This window comes from Brachionichthys hirsutus, chromosome 8, assembly GCF_040956055.1.
Source record: "Brachionichthys hirsutus isolate HB-005 chromosome 8, CSIRO-AGI_Bhir_v1, whole genome shotgun sequence".
Taxonomy (NCBI): Eukaryota; Metazoa; Chordata; class Actinopteri; order Lophiiformes; family Brachionichthyidae; genus Brachionichthys; species Brachionichthys hirsutus.
The window spans coordinates 1,193,445-1,208,888 of NC_090904.1; the positions used below are offsets into that span (position 1 = coordinate 1,193,445).

Genomic DNA, 15,444 nt, shown 5'->3' on the forward strand with positions numbered 1-15,444 from the left:
CCCATTGTTAATGGAGACAAAAACTATGTCAAGTTTGTCAGAATGAATTGACAGATAACTGATCGACAGGGAGTTCGGGGTTGTGATCAATGAATAAAGACAAACCATTCTGAAATATTCCAATATTTATTGAAAACAGTGATTGGATTATTTTAGCTAAATCTTTTTTTTTTTTCTTTTTCCCTGAATTAGTTCTACCAAATAGCCTCTTGACTATAATATGTTTAGATGACATACAGTTAAATATTTAGACAACACAAAGTTAAATCAAACACAACAGGGAGGACTTTCCGAGCAACACAAACCCCACAAACCCAAAGATCAACCGTCAACCACAAACGGTGGAAGGAAAGTCTCTCAGTTGAAGTAATGGTGTGGAAGCAATCGCACAATTATCCCTTGTGAAAAAGACGTTTGACAATCTATATTCAGACATGATTGAGTGTGTTCAGTGAACGGCACCACCTTTGACTAAGTGCAGGACACATAACTTCATAAATTAGACAAAGGTTGATCAATCAGAAGGCCCGTCGCTGATGATTCTCACCAGTCATTGTACAGCAGTGTGGATAGTTTGTCGTAACTTCCTATGGAGCCATCCCGAGTGTAGGCGGGCTATAACAGGAAAGAAATTCTTTTTCCCATCAATATGAAACGATTAAAAACTGGCCATCGATCGATCACACAGTCAGGGTTCACAGGTGAGTCTCTTTCAGCCCACGTGAAACATATTTTGAGGAGGGAAAGTCAGGGTCCTTTCCCATTTAAATTAAAAGCTTTTCATGTCACTCCTGACAACGGCGTTCCCACTCCTCTGTACTTCATAAATACATTCAACACTCAGTTGACGCGAATAAAACAAACAAATCACTACATACACACATACACTCAAATTAAACGTATATCCATCACGGTTCTTATCACACCGTTACCATAGTCGACGTCTTCATGGACTTCCCTCTTCTTGTGTCACACTAGCAAAGGATTTAAATATGGTAAAAGCCTTTCGAGAATAAGCAGACATGGTTAAGAGAGAGCCATTGTTGCGTTGGGCACAAACAAACGGGCCTCATTGGATTAGTGTGAAAACATTTGAACAAGGCTCATTAAAAATTAACGACTTTTAACTATCGGCTAGACTTGTACTAGCCTTGTGAGTCAGGCGTCTAAAGGTTCAAAGGTCATCGCAGTGTGTGACAGGAGCATCATCTCTCTTCTCACAACGCCTCAAGACAGACAGGAGTAAAATTTACCACAATACATTATTTATACATGTGGATACGCCGGGGGGGTAAGATAAGAACAAAAATCTACAATATCAGATGATACCAAACGACACGCGCATGTGATACGGGTTGGAGGTGAAACGCTGCCTTAGATGCATAACAAACAGTTATACTACTAGGAATAGAGATTAAAAGTCCCTTTGTACTAGTATGTGGGGAAGTATACGTTCACGTTCCTTTGTTCGGAGCGTGCAGCCTCCTATAGGTAGGGGTACTGCGTGAGACGCCGGGGGCTCAGCTGGTAGGCGCCGTAAGCGTCGGCCCGCGTCGTCACATTGACGTAAGAAGAGCCAGTGGCAAACTGATGCTGGTAGGCCGCAGGGAGGCCGTGCAGAAGACTACTGACGGAATCCTTACGACTGGCCGAGTCCCTCCTCGACGAGGACGAGCTGTACACCGCTGCATAGGTGGAGGGGGAGGGCCCGTGGCTGCCGCGGCCGCGGGCCAGCAGCTGCTCCATGGCCTGAGAAGCTGAGGAGAGGGCGGTGGAAGCCGGGTACGTGTACAGACCGGGACCGGGCGCCGAGGCAGCGGTCAGGGCCGACACTTCCGGGAAGCCGTAATGAGGAGCCGAGACAGCCGGAGGAAATGTCTGCTGGCGGCGCAAAGACGAGTCGCCGTGGGCGCACTCCTGAGACGAAGAAACAACGGGCTGAACCTGAAGAGGAGCGACATCAACAATAATCATGTTTGATGAACACACAAAGACCGACACGCTCGCTCTCGAGGCTTCACTTTCAAACGGAGCGTTCCACGTTTATTAACTAATCAGCACTCGATATCCGTGAAGCTTTGTGTCTCCAACTCGACTTGAACGTTACATCCCAGGAAGCTCAGGTCCCTTCTCTTCTCTCTCTGACCCGCTGCAACGGCGTGTCGACTGTTGTTCATGTGAATCTACCGTGCACCTTTTTAGACACAAAATTCACTAAACAGAGTATCGGGTGCTTAAAGCCGCCGCCCTCCTGCTCCGAGCAGCTTGATGACGCCCTTGACACAAATATAAAGACAGAAGTTCTCTCGTGAAACCAGCAGAGGCTCACCTGGCTGAGGTTTAAGGGGTGCAACTGGCTTGGCACCGGTCCGTGACGCTCCACGCCCCCCCCTGAACTACAGGGCTGATGGTTGGATGACCTCTTGGGCTTTACGTAGTTCACTGTAAAGTCAAAGATGGAACGCAATTCTTTTAGTTTTACACCCAAAATTAAAAGGCATCATTGACAGAGCAACAACAACAACTCTCACCAGTCTCCACGCGTGCATGTGAAACCGCCCCCCTCTCAGGCCCCTGGGTTTTGACTGAAGGCGCCACCACTGCCAGAGACTTGGTCTGGCGTGAGGACGTGGTGCTGGTTTGGTTGGATGTGCGGGGCGGAGGAGTCAGGGGACTCGCGGTGGACGAGTCCGAGTCGTGCACCGTCACGCAGCTGATGACATTAGTCCGCTGGCTCATGCAAACGCTAACAACAGTTCAAGCGTGTTATTTCAGAGTACACGATTATGTGTATCAAAGTACTGGAGGATAATTCCCAGATATGATCTACTTTTGGAAACAAATACTGTTCAGGTACTTTCAAATCTATATGTGTTTTTGTGTTGTACGTTTTTACTATTGGGTCTAGAGCCTGTAATAAAGTTTATATATATGTATTAAATAACTAATCAATAGGACCTAATAAGTCCTAGCACAGAAAATCACTCGAGCGCTTTCACGCTCACCTGGCGGGATGGAACTTGCGCTCATCCTCCGTGTCTGTGTCGCTGTGAATGGTGATGATGCTGACGGCCGGGCTGGGCGTGTCAGAGATCACAATCGGCTGGGACAGTGTGGCGCTGGCTGGGGTCACGCCGCTGCTACTCACTAAGGATGCAGTGGCTATTCCCCTAAACAGACAGGAACAGAGGGAGGCGAGTGATCAGCTGAGCCCCTCAAAGCAATGCTGATTTCAAGTGTAACAGAAACTTGAATGTGTATCGCTGATCACAAAATATCCAGCAGCAGGTTTTTAGCTGCATGTCACAGTAGCTAGAACCCCCAAGGAAAGCCCGGGGCGCTACCAACCTGTTCCTGTTCTCTCCACGTCTGCCTTTCACCTTCTTCCTCTCCTGCAGGGTCCTGGTTTGGGCTGTGCTCCTAATGTGGCAAAGACCAAACACGTTAGTTAGTTTCTATGCAAAGATTTTAGAGAGACGAGTATGAGGTACATTGACCTGAGAAGAATAAGAAGTGGAGGGTGAGTTGCTGAAGAAGGACAGTCGGCATGTGTGTGTGTGTGTGTGTGTGTGAAAAGGAGACAAGCACACAGTCCCTCCTCACCAAAAACAAAGCAGCCGACTCTGATCATTCTTAAATATCTGACTGCATCACAGTAATGGGTGAAGTACTGGTTTGTGTACTGGCGTGTGTACTGGTTTGGAACTTTAACACGGCAAACAGAAGCTGAGCCAAGAGGCTTTGTACTAAAATACGATCGATGAGAGCGTTTGGGAGAAGTAAAAACCTGCTTCTAATACAATCCGCTCCATTTATAGTCATTACGCGCCGTGTAGCCCACAGTCGATGTTAGAGGAAATACAACCTATCACCAAGGCAACGTAAATCAGGCAACAGGATGGAGATTATTTATGCTACGCTAACCCCCCCCCCCACTTAATGTTCTTTGGTTCCCCCACCTCCAGTTGTGTCCCTGTTGTGTGGAAGCATCAAGTGTTTCCAGAGGTGATTCAGCCACGTTTGACTGGTGAGCAGCGCTGTGGATGGCCACACCCGGTACCTGCTGCCATGACGACGGAATGAGGATCTGCTGAGTGCCACCGGGCCAGGCCTGCTGAGAGAAGACAAAAAGAAAACTTCAGCGAATGTAATACTCATCGCATCAACAAAAATTATGAACGCTGGAATGGGCCAAACAAACTGAGCCATGCGGAGGATAAATACACATCAGCACGTCTCTTCTACAGGCAAAAGACAAAGCCAGATAAGCGAGCAACCTTTCCCAAGCCATTCCACATTACAGCATTGGCCCTGCAACAAATAAATGTAAATGGAAAATGCACAGGATGATATCATGCAAAGCACAAAGGAACGAAGCAGTGTAAACAGATCGGTCTGGCCTCATTCTCTCTGTGTATATACATTGTTGCTTTGAGAGATTGTGGTTTTCGTTTATGTTCCGATGAGTGCCATAAGCCGTGCCCTTCACACAATTTTATCACGTTCGCTTAATGATAATAAAGTATCTTGAATCTTGAAAACGATGGCGCCTGCTAAAGAAGAAACACTGAGGAAAAAAAATTGTTTAGTTCGATGATGTCAAACAATCTGTTGGGAATGACAGGCCACGTGTTCTGGTGCTGAAATGTAAAGAGATGTGTCAAAGAGCAGGACTTTAGTGGGCGTGGCAGCTGCGATCCCCATTTCTGAAGGAGGGACAGGACAGACCATTGCAGCGATACATGCGCTCCATGCCTTCACACCTACGAGCGAGGGGAATGAAAGTGCATGAGCAGCGTGGAGGGCGTATCCTTCGGGTTGGAAAGAGGTTGCTAATCACGTCAAGTCAGATTCAGTCACAAAGGACTACTTTATCCACAGGGATACTGGCATCTCCAGAACCCCCCCAGAACCTTTCAATTTAACCACAAAACAAGCATTGACCAACCACGATTCGGAAAACCAAGACACATCTGGATGCACCATGGAACAATACTGGAATATGATGAACAAAAACAAGTTGCCACAGAGGGACAGGAAATGTTGCAAACAAATAAAAAGACAAGGTCGAGTGGGGCCGGAGAGAGGTGGCATGGTTAGTAAGAGGGGGGGGGGGGGGGGGGGGTGCATGTGCCAGGCTTTCTTCAGGGATATCGTTGCTTTACCAGCACTGTGGCTGTGTGCTCCAGAAGGGTGGGCCGACCCACCCCGGTGCCCAGCCCGAGGGGCAGAGAATACTGGGGCGCTATGCCTGCTGAGGGTGGGTGAAGAGTGGCCACCATCAAGGGTGTGCAGGAACCCTGGAGGAGGGAGGAAGGATAGGGGAGGGGAGGGTTAGAGCACGAGTCCTTAAAGGCCGTATCGGCTCCGACAAAGGGGACAAAGCAGAACAAACCGATTGCACGAGAGACACAAGTCGGGCGGCCGGACACCTTACTTCTGCTGTGTGCAAACAGTATTCCTAATTCTAATTTTAGTGAGTCGGATGTGTCCCCTGCATCAAACATCCAGCCTCCAGATGGACACTTCAGACGCCGCGATGCGATGGCAGATCTTAGGGAGTCGTACCTGTGTGAGCATGCTCGGCTGGATCTGCAACGACTGAGCCGACTGGTTCTGAGGTACTATGGGGTTCTCCATCCTCACGGGGAAAGTGGAACTCTTACTGGATGGCTGTAGCCCTGAAACAGTCACACGCAAGCTTATTGATGAGTAACATCAAGACTTTGATGATCAAGTCGATTTTTTTATCCATCCATCCGACCGTATCCAAGTTAAATCACTTTGTTTGGAAACTATTGAGAAACTCAAAGCCGGGATGCGTAACTTCTTTACCTTGAATAGTGGAGGGTGGGCAGACGATGAGCGTCTGCTGAAAGGGTTCCGTCTGGCTGCACAGACCAGCAGGACGACTTGGAATCGGAACGCTTTGTTGAGCCAGCCCGGGAATGTTGATCGTTGCCTGCTGGTACAGAGCTGGCTGGTAGTTTAGCAAAGGAACTGCTCCCCCTGCAGAAGGCACCTGTTAACAGAAATCAAAAGCCACAGATTGAGGACTGGATTATATTCTGTAACAGATGCATCCATGGAAAGCAGCAGATTAGTTTATATTCGTTTCAAATGTGTAAGAAATGAGGACGTGAGACGTACCTGGTTATGCTGGTTGAGTTGGCTACTAAAGGTAACCGTGAGGTTGCCTGCTGCAGCGTTGGGGACGGCATTGGTGGAGTACAGGGATTTGCTGCTATCGTAGGAGCTCCTGCGCTTGCAGATCTCCATGTTCTGGAAGCAGGACTTAACACTAGAGACAGATAGCATAAACATTAAGAATCACTCATCACCCGCCCTCCAAAGAGAACCTCTTTAGATGATGAACTTACTGGGAACTGTGAGGATAATCAACAAGGTGACTCATTGTGACAAAGGGGTGTCCCAGGGTTTTCGTCGGTGTGATCCGTTTGTCGGCATCCAGGCGGAGCATTCGCTTCAAGAGGTCTATAAACTCTCGTCTATCAGCTTTCTCCGCCAACATATCTGTCCCCTCCAAATGAGAAGACAAGTTCACCTGGAGTGAAGAAAATATGGCAAAATTAAGTCAGACACTGAAGAATGGGTGGAACGATTCCTTAGTTTGATGCACGCTGCGTTTGGCGTTCACAGCATGAACATTTCTCAAAGTGGAAAAACCTCAGATTAAATGCCGTGCAATATTTGTCAATTACCTGCATCATATCATCCAGACAGTTGAAGATGTACTTCCTGGCCTCTTTGGACTTGATGCCCATCTCCATCTCATGCTCTGACGGAGTCTGGAAAACGGAAATGATTTCTTATTACCATTATTTGTCAACGCCATTTCTTACAGAGTGTTAGAATTCAAAGCAATCCAATCACTGGACGTATGAAAATGCCTTCACGGTTTATAATTGAGTTAAAGGTCGAGGTTATTAACCTTGAGCCTCCAAAGTGGGTAGCTGGAGTCGGGCCCTCGATTGAAGAAGCGACTGGTCTTGGTGCCGGCACTCAGCAGGTACTCCGCAGGAAGTCCTTGAGTCTGAGAAATGTAACGGATCTGGAGACAAAAACGTTCATGCGGGATACGTGGTTAGGACCAAGGAAAATAGCATGAAAGGATTCCTGCAATACCTTCTACAGTACAAATCAGTTGACTTCTAAGCATAACTAGCAGCATACAGTTCAGAGTTCTATATAGGAGCAGCTGCAGTTCTCTCTGTGGGCAGCCTCAACCAGCATATCAGCTCGATTTATTTCATGTTCAAAGATAAGATATGCTCCACTAATGGTAGTACTGACCTGATCGTACTCCGATGCTCCAGGGTAGAGAGGCCAACCCAGAAATAGCTCAGCAATAACACACCCTAATGACCACATGTCAATGGCCTCGCAGAACGGCAGACCTAAAATGATCTCTGGAGCCCTGAACAGCAAGAGAAGATTAAAAGGACCCGAGCAGCAAACGTTAGACATCGGAGCACGTGGAAATGAGCCTTTAGATAAAAGCCTAAACAAACGCTGCGTTTCTCGTCACCAACCTGTAGTAGCGGGACTGCAAGTACGTCGAGCAGACGGCTTTAGATACGTGGCTTGCCGAGCCAAAGTCAATGACCTTAACCCTGTACGGCTGTCTCAGAGGATCGACGAGCATAATGTTCTCAGGCTTCAGGTCGGCGTGAATCAGACACAGGCTTTTCAGTTTCATCAGTGCTGTAGCCACCTAAAGATACAAGCACACAATGATACTCAGGACAGCAAGCAGGGCGTTCACAAATAGCAGTAAAGATTTGATAAAAATACAACAAGGGGATTTTGGTATTTACCAACCTGCTGTAAGATGGGTCTGATGTGCCTTAGGGGGAGGGGGCTAAACTTGCTGTGCTTGAGAAAGTCATACAGGTTCTGCTCCAGCATCTCAAACACCAGGCAGGTGTGACCCTTGTGCTGGAAGCATTCATACGAGCGCACAAAGTTGTATTCATCAGCGTTCTCTGCACTCAGCCTGTTCAGGATGCCCACCTATTGAACGAGAAACAAATACCTCCATGGAAGCGATCGCCACTCACAGCATGAAAATGCCAGCGAGTTGGAGTGTACGCCATTTCTCTATCGCTGACACAGGTCACGCTGCATCAAGCGCATCTTAAACTGATCTACCCAACAACAGGTAGCTGCGATGTGTGAGCGACCTGAAAGGGAGCTGGAACCCAACACACAACACCACAGTATGATCCGAGTTTAGCAGCGGAACCAGTCACTTCTACCACGCAACATAACGCCTCCGCCGAGCACCTCAGTCCCCCGTATTGTGATTTACACAAAAGAGTATTGTCCGTCATTTATTGTATCGATATATTTAGATTCCTTTCCCATGAAAACGTACATTTAGCAAACACATAACCTCCTCGGCGGAAATGTTAAGCTGTCGGGATCCTTTTTAAACTGTTTACACACCCAGTCCTCTCAACCAAATTAACCAAGCCTCCCTCCAAGAAAAGAAACCGTGTCTACCATAATTCTTTGATCGCGTTGGTTTTACCAAGTTTACACACTTTTGATTTTCATTTCACTGAAAAACCCAGTAATTCATATTTCTATAAGTCAACCACAAAGTAGTAGCCGTGGATTAATAATTGGTTATATATAATTAATAATGATCATATGACGCATCTTCACATTATCAAAGTGGCCAGTAGAAAATACCGTCTGTTGAATTGGATTTTTAGAGTTGATATTTAATACGACTGTACTACAGAGGACGCATGTTACTGGGCTGGGTCTCAGGAGGATAAATAAAGCTCGCACATAGCAAAAAACAAATGCCTTTGCTAGCATTTCAGCATCAATACATTAAGTTCAATCCACAGCCAAAAATGATCAAATGAAGCCAGTCGGTCTACTTTGAACTTTGTTATAAAAGCAGGACCGAACATTTAGAATTACCTCAATCTGGCCCTGGCGAGCATATGACGGATGGTTCTTCAGGATCTTGATGGCCACAATCTCATTGGTGCCCCTCTTCCAACACTTGGCCACTTGTCCAAATGTGCCTCTCCCCAAAAACTCCAACACTTCATAGCTGCAGGAGACGGAGCAGAGGATCTCATGCTGCACTAGCTGATAATCGCCTTCGCCGTTGGAGCTGCTGCTCTTGGTAGTCGGAGCTGAGTGGGGTATAGACTGGCCTGTTCCCCCTCCACCAACACCTGTACGGGTGGAGTAAGTAGCTGCAGGAGCAGAAAGCTCCTCCAGAATTTGGACACTGCCACATCCACTTCCACTCCCTCCGTTAACTTCCTCAATTTTTCTCTTCTGCCCATGCCGGTGGCCTCTCGTTTCAGAAGACATCTCAGCATGAGCATAAGAAGACGACGTCGGTTGCTCTGTGACGCGTCGACTGGATCCACGGGGAAGACTGCCAGTGCTATCAGCTGCTCGCACCACCACTTGACCCCTGGTGCCCGGTGCCGCAGCGGGAAAGACCAGGGATGGTGCGAAGGGCGGCACAGCCATGGCTGGGGCGAAGGTGTATGCCGACTGGCCAGCTATGGAGCCGTAAGCCTCGGTGGTGGACACGTCCCAAACATTGCTCTCCACCTTCAGCTTCTTCACACGGCAAAAGGCACTGGACGAGATGGAGGGAGGCGAGAAGACCTGCAGCTGAGAGCTCATAGCTGAAAAGAGATCGGAGCAAATTACACAGGCGTACGAAACAGAACTTAAAGCACCCGAGTCACTTCTTCATGTATGTTAAGAAGAGAGAGAGACATGGACATGCTTAAGGTTGGCTGAAGGTGTCCCAGCTCTCATCCGAGAGGCTTGGTCAGGTCGAAATGACTGGTAGAGAGTCCAGATCCTCCTACGAAGGCCCGAAACCACCAGGACAATAAGACTCATCGGGAGTTGTTACTATTCATAAGGCCCGTTGCCCCACCCCCACCCTAATGGGAGCGGTTATGTCGAGTAGTTTCTGTGGATAGAGGTCAGTACTGCATTGTATGTTGCTGATAGTTCGTGTCTAAATCCTCCTACTCAAATATGTTTTTCCCAGTTCGATTAAAAAATGGCTACAAGGCTCTCTGTCTGGGTGTTTTGTCTTTCAGCCAACCTTTAACCTTTAGTCTAACTGATTCTTTATCATTTATTCTTCCGGATTCACCTTGACCTGAATGACTGAAAACCGACATCCATGTTCTTCAACTATGAATCATCTCAGCACACTGAATTGGCTCATATTTTATTGCGTAAAACGCAGTTAAAGATAAAATTATCAGTCTACTGGGGAAACGCTGATTGCGACTTACGTCATATGTTATAAGCTATAACACATCATATAATGACGAATGCAGGAATTTAACTTAATTTACGATTTTAATATTGGATAATAAAGTACAGCAGTACGCCAAAGAGTATCTCGGTGGGCTCAGTATTAGAGCTTTAGCCTGATCGTTCACTAGTATATGTTGGCAAGATCGATAACGTTTCAACCTAGTTGTACCATGATTAGAAACCAGATATTGTAAACTAAATAAAACTGATTTACGATTATTGGAAAATTCAACTAAATCGTGACGATTATTTCTCGTAGCAACAACACATCCCAGTTTGAGTCCCGAAAGGGCGATTCTCTGCGGATCTGTGCGAACTATAGACGGAAATCAATGATCACCACGGTGTGCACGGCCCTAGCAATAGCAGATCATTACGTTGATTACGCTACCTACCCTTTAAGGATCAAACCAATAATCTGCGACAAGTGTAATATCATCCAACTCGCTAATGCTACCAAGCTAGCCCGTTAACATTGCAAAAAATATATGGTTATCAGCAGTTTACAGCTCAAAATAAAGTTAACGCGACGTTAAATCACGTAGAAAGTGTAAAAAACAAGACAGACGAGGAATATTTAGTGAAATACCGGTTTGGATGTTGTCACAATGTCGAAGAAGTTCTTTCTCCGAGGTTTAAATCCCACTGCAGCCTGCCGCTAGCGGATTAGCTCCCGTTCGCTAACAGGCGGCGCTAGCTAGGCCTGCATTGTTTCCTCAGTCTTGAGGGCTTGGCAGCAGCGAAATGCGCTAAAGCGCCGCGTTTTCGGAATAAAGACACAGAGGTCTCATTGTGTTGTTGCGCTAACTCATCCAGCCGCGAAAAGCGTGCGAATCTGCGGCCTAAAAAATAACTAATCCGTGAATAAAATCCCGTAGCCTGTAGCAACGAAGTCCCACTTTCACCGGAACAACCACGTCTTTATCAGCTGCAGCTCTGACGTCACTTCCAGTCACTCCCTGATGATGGATGATGAATATGATGAATATATTTATTAGATAGAATGTTAGAGTACAAGTACAGTCACACAGTAGCATGTATTACAGTACAAGTACAGTCACACAGTAGCATGTATTACAGTACAAGTACAGTCAAACATCCTGTCTAAGAGGAGCATTTCAAAAAAGCCCTTGCGGGCTTGTTTCCGTTGAAAGTCCTTCGTACATAAATCATCCACAAAAAACAATACAAATAACAATACAAATAAAAATAAATCCAATATTAAATTACGCAATTGATGCAACGTAACATTAGAAAGACAAAAATAAAATGTTATTACACCGCCAGTGCAAACTAACAATTAATCTAAAATAAATTACACCACTGATGCGAGATGACAATAAATAACTTACATAAATTACAATAAATTACTAAAGCAATTAATACGTGCAACATAGGTGGACAAAAAAAAAGGAGGGGGGGTTTGACCCGGAGAGAGTCGTGATGGCTATCTCCGTTTGTGTCCCCCTGAAAGGTGTATTTTTAGGGCCTTTTTGAAGGAGGCCAAAGAGGTGCATGTTTTGAGGGCGGGAGTCAATCCGTTCCACCCTTGGGTGGCCGTATTGTAGAAAGATGATTTACCCATGTTAGTCCTATAGGAGGGGGTAATCAGGTTGTTGTTTGAGCTCCCTCTAGTGTTGTGGCTGTGGGTGTCACTAAATCTGTGGAGGTGTTCCGTCAGGTATGCAGGGATTGAGGGGACTGAGGGCAGAGCTGCATTGACTATTTTAAATGCCAATCCCATTTTGAGTTGTTTAACCCTATCTTCTACCCTGAGCCATTTTAGGCTAGCAAAATGTCCAGGAAGAAGGTGGGTCATGGGCCCCAGATTGAGGAGTAGCCGAATCAGTTTATTTTGGGAGGTTTGGAGCCTGGTTTTCAGGGACATTTTGATGTTTGAATACCAGGACGTGCTAGCATAGTCAAAGAGGGGCTGAACGAGGGCTTGAGCAAGCGTCCGGAGAGCACTTTTGTTGACAAAAGCAGACATTCTGCCCAAAAATCTTGTTCGCAGGCGATGCGCAAAGAGATGAACGAGGAGATCTCAGACGAGCAATGTCTGGTTTTAAACGAAGTACAAGATACTGTGCACAACTGTTTGTGTGAAATAAATTATAACATTTCAGCCTTTGACAGCAGTTGTGTTGGGAGATTTACGCTTGTGCCATATATGGTCTGCAGGTCTGTGGCGATGCTCAGTGATCCAGGTAAAGGTAAATCAAGAACAAAAAAGAAGAATCAGCTAGACTTGTTTAAGGTTAGTTGAAGATGTTTCCCTCTCATCCAAGAGGCTGTTCTAACTGACTGGTAGAGAGTCGAGAGACTCCTTACGGCCTGCAGTTGGCATGCTGGATGAGACAAGTTGAAAATCAGGAAAAACATAATATAAAGTGCAAATTTTCTTTTTATTCTGATTTCATTTTACAGCAGAAATTATGTAAAGCATTCAGAAGACATTTTCCACATATAAGGGCAATATTCAAAACACTTTGCATGGCCTCAGCAGCAAAATATTCTTTTAAAAACATCAACATTTCAGTGATGCTTGTGCATGCACATTTGAAAAACAAAGTAAAATCTAGGCTACAGAAAAGAGGAATGAAAGACTGAGATAGGCATGGAAAACACAACAGCAGGCAAGGTGGGAATACTGCAGGAAATGAGAAAGAGCGGAGACAGGGTGAAAGAAGAGGACGGCAGGGAGAGGTCTAGCCATAGGTTATCTATAAGGGTCCACCATCCCAGCATGCAATGTGGTGTTTGGCCACGCCCTCTCAAAACAAGGCCTGAAAGGTAATGCCACTCATGTCGAGGCGGAGGCCATCTCTGTGCATGTCTATCAGCTGTCTACTATGGCAATATGTCTCTATTTTTTCATATTCTACATACTTTTCTTTTCTTTTTTTTACAATAACCATCCTCCCCAAACATATGATCGTATTGATGAAATATTATGAAATCAGTGTGTGTGTAGATTTGCGTGTGTTGATATGCATTTGCCTTTTGTAGTGTGTGTGTATAGCATATATCAAGGAGTCCAAAGCAATGTTCTTTGTGATATAAGCTGTGCTGATGTTAAAGAAGGGGCCGTTTAAGTGGAGGTTCAGGTGTTGCTGTAGCAGGAACGCTCCTGGCAGCAACACCTGACTGTAGCTGTCTCTCAGTACGATGAAGAATTCTGAAAACATGTGAAACACACATAAGAGAGATCCTCCGATTGTATATCTTTCAATGTACTTTCTGTTACAACTGTTTTAATGAAGTAAATTGAGGTGCCACATGCTCAATACTTCCTTGCATTATTTAAGAAATGTTTAAAAAAATCTTGTGCGTTTGACAAGAGCATGTGTAGAAATAAAAATACAATTTCTCACTACCTTTGAGCTTGGTTTATATTCAAAACAACCTTGTAAAATACAAGATTTGGGGATTTATTTGCATATAGAAAAAGTGATGCAAACTCAAACAGATCATATTTGCTGGTTATGGGAGAGGAATATCATGAGTGCATCAATCAAGGAGATGATTTAAACAGTAATGAGGAGGATTATCGAATAAACAACTGGAGCATTCCTAACATCCACAGATGTACACACACACACACACACACACACACATACACACATAAATGTCCACAGACAACTGTGTTAGCGATCATGACACTCCACAAACCATCTCCCCGTTCTTCAACCCTGAGTAAAATCTAAGGGAGAGATTTAATTGTTCCCAAAGACAAAAGCAGAGAGAGAAAGAGTGCAGCACATTTGTTTGCCTGAATGTGTACATTTGTGCATGCATGTGTTTTGGGTGCGTGCATATCTTTTTGAGACAGTGAGTTAAACACAAAGAAAATAAGTGCATATGACAGATATTTTGTCTTCTGGTAAATGGTTGCTTTTGTTTAAATGCCTCTTTCTGAGGAAAGACAGACAAATAGAGTCTGTGCAAGAAACCCACAACTTCCAATAGACTCATTGACAGTGCCCTTCACACATTGGTGCTTAATTCTAAGGTTCGCTTTTTTGAATAATGAAAACTGACACACAAGTGGGGATATGGTGATACTATAATTAGCGTCTCAGGAAGCGACACACAGCATCAATGATCATCCATTCATACCACTGACAAATTAGAACTTTTAATTTAGACTCAGATCAAGTTTAACACTGTCAAGTTCATTTTTAACACACAATTTAGGAAAATAAACAGGTAACTGGTAACTTTTAGAGGACATATAATAGATATTTCCTGATAGTTGTTTGTAATTTTCTGTTGAGCAGGCACTTTCTAAACAGAACTTTCCAGAAGTCTAAAAAACACATCATACAATAATGGCAGTGACAATGGCAACAGGAAAATGAAACAAATGATATGTCAAACACGGGGAGGAGACATTCTATTTGTAGATGAAAGCTTTGTCTGGAGGCCAGGCTGGATCTGCTGCAGGTGTGATTAGTAGTGTGAATAAAAGCTAGCATGTTGCTGAAGCACAACCACATTGTAAAGAATGTAGCGCCCTCTTCCCTTTTTCAGAATATCTTTCATTGCATCCATATTAAAAACCATTATGATCTTCATCACCACTAGTATCATCATCATCTACATGAAAGACTTCAGAACGTGTAGGTCTACGGGTGAGCTAGAACTAGATCTCTTCTACTGTTAACTGTCTGTGTGCTGCCTCTGTGGATCTTACTGTTATCTTTTGGATGTTGGTTTCTCCAACATATATTGTTAGGCAGAAAAAGCATTCATAATAGTTGGCACTACTGGCAAAAGGGTTAGATTTTTGCTAGCCAAGAAACAAAAGCGCAAAGTGTAGATGTTTTGTCTGAAAGGTCAGTTTCAGCTAACTTTGTTTTCCCACTTATAATTCTAACATTAGAGTTTTCAGTTGCATGCTTTAACAAAATGTTATTTTCAGTAACACTTATAATCTTAAAGTGAAGCAGTTAAAATCTGGTCACAGTCCATAGCCACTAAAATGTTCTTTTTGCTGTTTCTTTGTCTTAAATCTCATGCAAATTATCCCATTTGCATTATCTACATTATTTACAAGCAATACAGCCATCCTGTGTACCCAGGTCTCTGTCCTAAGTT

General features: G+C 44.9%; 1 protein-coding gene across 1 annotated transcript; it reads right to left on the reverse strand.

Moving 5' to 3' along the window:
- Positions 1-142: 142 nt before the first annotated feature.
- Positions 143-9,687, reverse strand: hipk1b (homeodomain interacting protein kinase 1b). Its single transcript, XM_068742232.1, has 17 exons — positions 8,959-9,687; positions 7,843-8,034; positions 7,554-7,735; positions 7,315-7,438; positions 6,953-7,072; positions 6,723-6,809; positions 6,381-6,565; positions 6,151-6,301; positions 5,836-6,022; positions 5,569-5,681; positions 5,166-5,300; positions 3,960-4,114; positions 3,349-3,420; positions 3,006-3,170; positions 2,532-2,746; positions 2,330-2,442; positions 143-1,944 (listed from the first exon to the last, which is right to left on the reverse strand). Exons 1-17 carry the CDS (start codon positions 9,685-9,687, stop codon positions 1,486-1,488), a joined length of 3,384 nt encoding a protein of 1,127 aa, XP_068598333.1. The 3' UTR covers positions 143-1,485.
- Positions 9,688-15,444: the final 5,757 nt, after the last annotated feature.